Genomic DNA, 9,887 nt, shown 5'->3' with positions numbered 1-9,887 from the left:
CACACACACACACACACATATACACATGTTTGCACAGCTATCCAACTGGGGACATTCCATTGACTTCCATTACATTTCTACAGCCTAAAGGGCTCAACACATGGGTAGCGACAAACTACAGAGATTCATGGCTGTCATCGCAGCCAGGGTGAAACCTGACACACGGGACYCYATAGCAATGGCAGCGTTGCTCTCAGGTCGCTTGTCTTCACGAAATTTGATTGGTTCTTCTACTGCCTCTTGTAAAGGTTATTGGTGGTTCACAAAACAGGGGTGTGTGCATTACGGACGTGTAAACTAAACAAATCTTGCGATGCTAATGATATTGAATAAAAACACARACCAAGATACAATTTTATTAGAAAAACTTACCGGATAACTTCACCTTGGCGCCAACAAATTCCCACAAAGCTGCCTCTTTCAGTAATCACTTGGTGAAAGTGTTAGTTAACGGCTGTGCGTAGCATACTCTCTGCTCATTGGTCAGTCAATGAAACCCTCCCTTATTGGTTGTACGCTAAGCGACAGCGACAAAAGTTGAACYTTTTTCAACTTTCATATGTCGCATCACAAACTRGCGTGTGCACGTCTGTGTYTAWGAGCGCGAAATTTCACATGCACTATGTTTGCCGGTCYCTTGGCTMGAGGAGGGCAAGRGATTGTCACCTCACCACACAACTTCCATAGGAAATGAATGGAGAGCGAGCGACGTCGCCTCCCGTGTGTCGAGCACTTAACCCTGACCACAAACCCTAAGGCTAACCTCACAGTTACCTACCTGACCCTAAAACTAACCTAAACTCAATTCACACCTTGGTCCTAAACTGAACCCCAACCCACCAATGGCATTTAAACCAAGTGGGGACTCGGCTTTTGTCCACAAATGCACCAGTTGTCTCCAAATGTAGGATTTTTGTCTTAAAATTGTCCCCAAATGCACCAGTTGTTCCCAAATGTAGGATTTTTGTCTTAAAATTGCCCCCAAATGTCACCAAAGCCGACCCCCCAACACACACACACACACTCAAATAGGGAAAGAGCATTCCCATTTAATTTTATCATTACTGACAGACTGACATTGGCACTATGTGAAAGGGACAAGACAGAAAGCAAGTGGAAAAAGTTACTCCTGGTCTTAAAAGAAGAGAAAAAAATCTATTAAAGTGGRAGTTATATCATTTAGGACAAGCTGGCAGGCTGAAAATATTTGCAACTCTAAGAATAACTAGCAAAATGTTTGRAATTTTCTATTTCGTTGTTTGTTTTTCCCCCACACATAACATCTATATTATATCAATACATCTACACAACTAGATTTACACTCTTTAATAAGTTCTATTTTGTTGTTTGTTTTTCCCCCACACGTAACTTCTATATTATATCAATACATCTACACAACTAGATATACACTCTTTAATAAGTAATGAAAGTCAACTGGAGTGTCCAGTTGAGTTTAGAAATTCCAGGAAGCTGATGACTTCCTGGAATCAGTCTAGTTAGCAAACCAAACATTCCTGTCCATCTCCTGTCCTCGATTTCTCCCACACCTCCCCCTCCTCCTCCTCCTTGCCAGCTGCCCTAATGTCCTCCATTTTCACCCTGTTCCCACTCTTCTGCTCCCCACGCCCCTCCTCCTCCTCCTTGCCAGCTGCCCTAATGTCCTCCATTTTCACCCTGTTCCCACTCTTCTGCTCCCCACGCCTGAACAAACACACCGAGCCTATGTCCAACCTGTGGCTTACACCTGTAGACATTATTATGTTCCTTTTACAACATATATGAAACTCTGCTTTGTGTTTTTGGTTTCTAGCGTGTYCGTGATCTTGTCATGAAGCAGTCCGATGGAAGAGTGGAGGCCAGTGATGAAGGGGGTATTGATTGGTGGGCCAGGCGCCTGAGGTATCGACTCAGTAGGAGGGTGATCCTTCAAGGCCTTTCTATTGGCACTCTGAGTTAATCTGCTCATCCTGATCAATATCAGCTAACTGAAACTATCATTGTACAACGTCCCATGTCAGGGCTTTGTTTGCTTGCCTTTTATGGGTTTTATGTGTGTTTGTTGGTGTGTTTATGGAGGTTTAGGYCATGATTTGTGTTTAAGTGACGGAAAAAGTGGAACCTAGAGCGTGGCTTGTTCAGGCTGGTAGTTGAGGACATATTTTTTTTCCTTGTGGAAGTGTTATATGTTTGCTTTGTGACTCACGGGTGGTAAAGTCAGAGCCCAGCACTGAGGTCATATAAAGACTATACTACTCCATTATAAATCCACAGCTTGATTTCCAGCCTGCCTCAGGCGAAAAGCATGGCAACTTGGCAAAGTGTTGGCCTTTGAGGGATTGCCTGGCTGTCTGGATTTAATGTTGCTGACAGTGTACTCTTGTTCTGTTGAAACTGTGGTTTTCCTGCAACTAAAATGTCTTTAAGGCTGGGATAAAATAAAAGTTTATGACTCAAGTTCTCAAATATCATGCGTAGGTTTTGCCTTTTTTCTTTGTCCCGTGTATAATTTCTTGGCTCCTTTTTAGCTTACAGTGTATGATAAAAAAAAATCTTTCTTTGTACATTTTACAATACAGTATAACCATCTCATCTGTCCCATCTAGTGCTGTACCAAACGATTATTTTCTAATCGATTAATCTAATGATTATTTTTTCGATTAATCGATTATTCTAACAACAAATCTAAAAGTTATTCTGATGTGAGTGCACTGGATATTTAAAATGTTTTCATCAAATTAACAAGAACAGTTCTTTAAAATTGTAATTTTTCTTTAATAGTTTTTTCATGGACACAAAATATGCACTCTAGAGTCAATTCTTTAACAAAAAAAGCTTAAAAGATTTAACATCAACATAAAATCTCAACCAAAGCATATAAAATTCAACTAAAAGAAATATAGTGCAAGATGTTAACAATCTAACAAATGAACTAAATCATGCAAAATTCAAGTCACTCTGGAAAAACTATAATAAACATTTATTTATTATTTTTTATTTAACATATTTCTCAATATATAAAAATTAACAAATATCAAGACAACATCCAACTCTTTGTATTGTAACATCAGTTGTGTAACTTATTTCTTTAAGGTGAAAACTGTTGAAAACAACAAGACTGTTTTGTCTTATTGCACAAATTAAAATCCAGCTCCACGAGTTTCTATTGATGTCATTTCCCCACTAGAAAAATATGTGATGGAGGTCCATGAAAGGCAAATAAGTTTAAATCAAATAAACAAAAGAGGATGCAGTTAAAATAAATAAAAGGTATTTAAGCTACGTTTTGAACATCCAGAACACGTCCAACACTTGTTGGCTGCTTGTGCTCTTTAGGTCAGACGTGTGTCGGGAAGCTCCTCTGTTGTTTGAGACGCTGGAGGAACCGTCTGATGGGGGAACGTGGCTCGACCTAACACCGGTCTCTGTTTAATGGTGGATGAAATAAAGAAAGTGACGGTACTTTATTTACTTTGAGCAAGCGAACGTCATGTTCACAAGACAATTAATCCACCAGATAATTCAGAGGCGGTCTGTTTGGTAAATTTTACTCCAGGAGCTGCGAGGCTTGTTTTCAAGCTTAGACTGAACTGAAGCAGCGGCTGCTGACGTCATTACACTCTTGCACAATGCTGCGTTCAGGACAAGCATGGAAAACTCACCACTCTTATGCCAATACGGTCGCAATGATGCATTTAGGTACCGAAATGGAATTGCATGAACAATCACGTGGTGGTTATGTAATACAGCGAATCGATAATAAAAATCTGCGTCGACAAATTTACATAATCGACGTCATCGATTATTTCAACTAATCGGTGCAGCCCTAGTCCCATCAGCTTTTGTGTTGATTTGTTTTCATTCTCTCTTCGAACTCCTGCAGACCGAACACGGACAAGACKGGTCAGGTCAGTGACTCGGGCTCCTGTAACGTGAAACACGCCCTTAACCCCGACAAAACCTTCATGCAAGTCCACTACCTCAAGGTTGGTGTGTTTTTAAAAGGGGAAACAAAACAAACAAAGTATTTATAAAAGCAGTAAAATGGAAAAAGGTTGGCGGACAAAAATAAATTTGAAAAACAATAAAATAAAAAAATCATTTGAAAAATTCTTATTTTTTTTCTGAAGTTTGTATTGCTGAGATAGTTTCTGTTTTGTTGACGTCTCTTGTTTTCCAGGGCTACTTCCTCCTCAGATTCTTGGCCAGTCAAGTGGGAGAGCAGCAGCTAATTGACTTTTTGAGGCTATTTGTAAAGAAATACCACGGGCAGCTTGTTTTGTCTCAGGTGAGAGCATCGTGTTTCAGAAGAGATTTGTAATCTTGTGTAAAATCTGAACATTCTAACCTGAATTTAAAGTCGAGCTCGGTACATCAGCTCTGCTATATAAGTTTATTCTGCTGAGTGGGTGGGGGCGGGGGGCATGCAGTTGAGTTATCACACCTGGAGGTCTGTGTGTGCGATGTGTTCCACCTGGCTCCTGTTTCTGCACTGGCAGATTGAATCTGCCCACTAAATAATGGATGTAACATAAACACGTTTTGACCTTGCACACTTGACTAAAGATCAGGTATGCTTTCCTCTCTCTTCCTCCCACATCCAACGCTTTACCTCCATTTTCTGTCTGACGTTTTTGTTTTGTTTTTAATAGGATTTCCTGCAAATGTTCCTGGTTATCTTTTCCCACATGGAGAGGTATGTAAGCCCAGTGAGGAACACCTTAGTGAATTAAATTCAGATTGGTGTTAAAGCAGCAGCATCCTATTCAATTATTAGTTTTGAGTCGGTTTTCGATAACAAGTGAAGATAGATGCGATGTTAATGGATTGATGTTAGATGCGTGAGCATTTGGTGATTTGCCCTCTGACTAATCTGCTCCCGGTGTGGAAACATGGCCAACAAAAGCTCCAACCACCAATCCTGTTAACTGAATGGTCTCATCCACTCTCATATTAATTGAAGTGTAAAAGGATAACTGCTCCTCCTGCTCCCCTTCTCTCTAATTTTCTCTCTTCCTCTCTGTGTGTGCTTTATCATTCACTTCTCTGTCTCTCCTGACTGCCTCATTAACCTCTTCCCGCGTCTCTCTCTCTCTCTCTCTCTCTCTCTCTCTCTCTCTCTCTGTTTTACCTTGTTCTACTCACTTTTTCTGTATTTTGCATCATTTCTCCCAGTCTCAAACCACTCCTTTTCAACTCCCCCCTTCCTCAGCTACCTTTTCATATGCTCTGATTGTTGTCTTCTTGTTTTTCCTGTCATATGGAGAGTGCTGCTGGACCAGCAGTAATTGATTGAATTAAACAGAGGGAGTTGGGCACAGTCAATATTTGGATGGGATCCCTGTCAGTAAACAGCACAAAAACCAAGAAGGCTTTAAGTATTGAAATACCAACTGTTGAGGGTCATGGCAACACATTCTGCTTCTTCTTTCAACAGAACTATCCAAGCATAAAACATAAACGAATAWATAAAAAGCAGACATTATTAGAGAATCATTGTTCATTGATTTAATTTAATTAGAAGTCAGGTTTCACGGTGACTCATTTCTTGTTTTCCACTCTTAATAATTAAATAAACAAGAAATTGCAATGACGTTTTTACTCGAGCAGGTCTTTACATTGATGTTTCTGTAGAAAATAAACTTTTTTTTTCACTTAATGCAAAAACCTGAAACTTTACTTGTGACAAATCCTGAAATCTTTGCGCAGTTTGGAGAATTAACTTCATATACACCTAAAAAGTACACATTTAAAACTAAATTCTCTAATTTGGAATGATCATAAATGATTTCTATTAAGAATACAAAGGTTAGCAAGTGTTGGAGGACAAGAAGCACAGCCCTGTCCATGCTACAAATCCAGTCTCCAATTTATTTTTAGCTACACATGCAGTGGTGTGGCTCCGAGTTGGAGGATAATAGTTTTTTATTTATTTATTTATTTTTGTTTACATATATTCACAGCATTTACTGATAGAACTGTATTTCGCATGCTAATAACAACCTCCTGAATCAGTCTTTGAAGACCAYTTTAACTGAAGCACACTGTTTCTAATGGAAATTTCCGTTTGCGCTTAAGGTTCCAAGTGTTCAGTTACAAATTTAAACAAGAAAAAAAAAAGATTTTGTTTATAACGTGATATAATATGGCCTCTTCATAAGTGTTTTAAATGGTGCTCTGATGAAGGAATAAGGTTCTTATGCTTACCAAATGAATGAAGTCAGTAACTGAGCTTCAGCTAGACGAGCATACCTGAGGAAGAACAGGGATCCAAAAATGCAAATGAGAACATTTTATTAGAAAATAACCCCTTTAAGTGACCAAGCGTCACGGTACACTGTAAAAGCTTGAGAGCAGAAAAGAGGAGAGTGTTGTTGGTTTTTTTTTTTTAAGCCCAGACAGAAAGATTGATAGTGTGGTGAAGGGTATGCTGTGTGGTTACTTTTCTACTCCGTCTATACTTTACAGTTTGGATACTTGCTGCTGACTGCTTGTGGAGTGTTTGTTTGTGCACACATTTGTTTTTGCGAGTCACTCCAGTCCCCGCGGTGGTTTCTGTGTGTGGCATTTGACCATTTCCATGCGCCGAACTTCAACTTTGTTGCTCACTTACTTTTGTGCACATTTGCTTGTGTCACATGCATATGTGTAAAATCCATTTTATTGTCTGTACACGCCTGTTTGCTTGACTCTGTGTAGGAGAGTGGGTGTGCTCCTCGTTTTGTTTAAGGTGTTGGCCTAAACTCATGTCTGCCACGACCTCAACAACATTTTCCCAAAGATGTTTTTTTTTTCTTTCTTTAAAGGCTGTCTTGGGCAATAACAATTCTTGCTGTAATAATAAGAATAAAACTAACACTTGTGCCATTGTGTTCCAGAAAAAGCCTCACCCTCGAGGGTATTTACACTGACTGGCTTGATCGACCGGGAATTCCAAAGGTATGAAGAGCCTCTCTGCAATTTTCTTCTCAAATGAATGAAAATCTAAATGTTGCCTGAGTGTGTCATAATTGTCCAGAGGAAGACTAAATAGCTGTAAATACTGCATAACGACTGGCTAGGATTGAAAGCCAAATYTAGAGAATGTAATAAAAGAATATTATTAATTATTAAATACAGCAGCAGTTAAGCAGCATTCATAGATGTCAACAGAGACATAGCATTGTTTTTGTTATTTTGTTCTATTTTATTGAACAGCTGTGTAATCCAGCTCCCACAATATATCCCCTATTAGATATAAATAAGCATCTCTATAAAAATACTTCAGTTTAAATGCATAACCATTTTCCAGTTGACATTTAGGAGCTGTTTGGTGATGACTACATTCCAGACATGTTTTTGCAGCTCAGGCACCGTAAAAGTAAATTTAGGCAGGTTTCCTAACAGAAATATTGTTATCAAAATGGAGATCCTTTGGGTTTTAGCAAACACTTGCAGKTGATTTAGTTTTTGTGTTGCTGCCACACTGTTACTGTACCTGAACAAGCTGAGCTTCTGGAAAACAGATTCTAAGATCACAAACAAGTTCACTCGATCAATTCACTTTAACTGCTTCTTCAGTCCTCCTACTTCTATGATAACTGATCTTAATTACCGCTTTGGGTACGTGCAGCGTTTTTTTTTTGGTTTTTTTGTGTTGCTGTCTGGGAACCTTTACCTTCTAGATTACGCGATGATGTAACTGGAGCCTTTCAGAGGCCTCTGAGGGTGGGAAGGACACTGTGGAGGGACCGCGGTGTTCTCCCGCCTGATTGGATAATAGCTGAGTGCTCATGTTCTGCCTTCTTTTTAACTTTTTTATTTTTTTTTTTGGATGTGCCAGTCACAGGCTAAGTAGATCAGCCAGATCGATTAAAACCTTTTTACAAATGCAAGCTCTCGTGTTTTGTGTACACCAGACACAAACAGGTTTTTAAACTCTTTATCTGCATGCCTCTTTATCGTTTCTGCCTCTCATCCATCGCTCAACAATTCGCCTGGACTGGAGAAAGGCAGGAAATGGTTTGGCCTAATAATAAACAATGACATTCACCAATCCTGGAGGAAGACGTGGAATGATAAGTCCTATTTTAGAGTTTAGATGACTAAGCTCTCCCTTTGGGAGGACAGATCTAAACTGAGATGCTGTTTTTAAATAAAGGCCACGTTTGATTTGCCAGAACTTTCAGCCTGATATCTTCTCCTCCACCTTTGGATTGGACACGTATTATATTCATTATTTATATTTGTTCTGTGCAGGTTATTCATAAATGGCAGGTGTTGCATACTAATTTAGGAGCTAAGGGTGCCATTGCGAGCTGTTCTTCCAGGTAGAAGCTGGAGTTGAATTTTCCTCTCAGTAAAGCTTGAGCAAACTTGGATTAAAGTGCCAGTTCCTCAAACTTTTTTCTGTTTATAAAAAAAAGGCTGTCAGACTTCTTCAATACAGCAACTCGACTGTGTGTGCAGCTTGGAAAACGAAACACTAATTAGTTTCCATAACATGTTTGCTAAATATTTATTTGCAATTTTCAATTAAATATATTTTACTTGTATAAAGCTGCATGTTATAGCAAAAAAATCAGATGAAATTACATTTTATTTAGATTGTTTTTAACTTCATTTGAACACAATTTAACAAAAAATATAAAAGAAGAAACTTTTTTTTTTCTAGTGCAGGCTTGTAGTGCTGCTCAGCTTAGTTCAAAGATTTTAACAGGTTTTAGTTATTCAGTAAGATGTATAGGTGCCAGGACTTCAGAGCAAGTATTGATCTTGATCTGGTGATTTTTTTTTTTTTATGCACAAACTCCAATAAGTCAAATCAAATTTTCATGCTGCCGAGCATTACCTAACATATTGGGGTCATAGTATGAAGAAAGTTTTAGTTTCTAGCCCAGAAAAAGCCTTTCAAATTAAAAAAATACACAGTTTATCGAGCAGTTCAGATTACTGTTCCACAGCTTAATGCAGAAAAAATGTCTACTCATCTTTTTTTTTCTTACAACTCTCACTAATAAAGCTGTAATTACTGTACCTTGGAAATAGGTCCAAAGTTTCTACCAGAAGTTATCTATTTCACTTAACCTGAGATATAAACAAGCTGATAAAGCTCTTCTTGTGCTCTGTCTAGACTTTATATCCTCACTTGAAATATTTATAATTTAGCTGTTTCTTTTTAGAAATTGGAAATAATTTTATTATGTGTTGAAATGGGCCAGATTTAACTGGTGTAATAATCGGCCAACATATGTATAACATTTCACCTACTTGAGCCTTTTAAACCCACTTGGGCCTAAAACTGCTTCCACCCTCTCCGTTCCCTCGGAGGTGAAGACACCGACACGCTACAAATTACGACTTAGAACAGAACAAGTGACGTGATTTATTTGCTTCCCTTGTGTGTTTAAGAATGAGGGATGCAGCTTGCACTCGCTGTCTTAATATTGATTCACTAAGAGAGCCGCYGCGCAGACAAACACTCGGGACCCAAGAGTCGGAGGTGGACCAAGGGATTTTTCTACTTGGGGAAATAGTAGTGGAGATCTAGGCAGCAAAAAGAGCGATGTGTGGTATCCTGTTACACAATGTCAATTTACTGCCTCGGCACTCACTGCGTTCTATACTACCCACTCCAACACCTCCCTTCCTCTGCACTTCTGTTGCTGCTCAAGTACTTTTTTTTTTGTAAAATAGTTGCAGAGAAATACTCAGGCAGGCAGTTTTTCTGCTGATTTTTGTGTGTCTGTGTGTGGCTATGGTAACGATGATAGCTGAAATGCTGCGTAAGCCAGTGTGTGCGTGGGAACATCTGTGGAGAGTGTGTTTAACGGCTTGAAGCTGCTGCTTCCCGTGTGTGTGTGTGTGTGTGTGTGTGTGTGTGTGTGTGTGTGTGTGTGTGTGTGTGTGTG

The 9,887-nt window shown here is 39.1% G+C and overlaps 1 protein-coding gene across 6 annotated transcripts in view; it reads left to right on the top strand.

Moving 5' to 3' along the window:
- aopep (aminopeptidase O (putative)) overlaps positions 1–9,887 on the top strand; it is an 89,038-nt gene that overhangs the window by 34,200 nt on the left and 44,951 nt on the right. For 4 of the 6 annotated variants that reach the window (XM_014002683.1, XM_014002682.1, XM_014002684.1 and 1 more), the window contains exons 9-12: positions 3,881–3,983; positions 4,178–4,285; positions 4,650–4,693; positions 6,876–6,936. The exons of the other annotated variants lie outside the window; for them this stretch is intronic. In XM_014002683.1, coding sequence (XP_013858137.1) covers positions 3,881–3,983; positions 4,178–4,285; positions 4,650–4,693; positions 6,876–6,936 — 316 coding nt within the window. The remainder of the gene's footprint in view (positions 1–3,880; positions 3,984–4,177; positions 4,286–4,649; positions 4,694–6,875; positions 6,937–9,887) is intronic. 6 annotated transcript variants of the gene reach the window in all.

Source organism: Austrofundulus limnaeus, unplaced genomic scaffold, assembly GCF_001266775.1.
Source record: "Austrofundulus limnaeus strain Quisiro unplaced genomic scaffold, Austrofundulus_limnaeus-1.0 Scaffold14, whole genome shotgun sequence".
Classification (NCBI taxonomy): Eukaryota; Metazoa; Chordata; class Actinopteri; order Cyprinodontiformes; family Rivulidae; genus Austrofundulus; species Austrofundulus limnaeus.
This window is presented reverse-complemented; position numbering and strand designations above follow the sequence as displayed.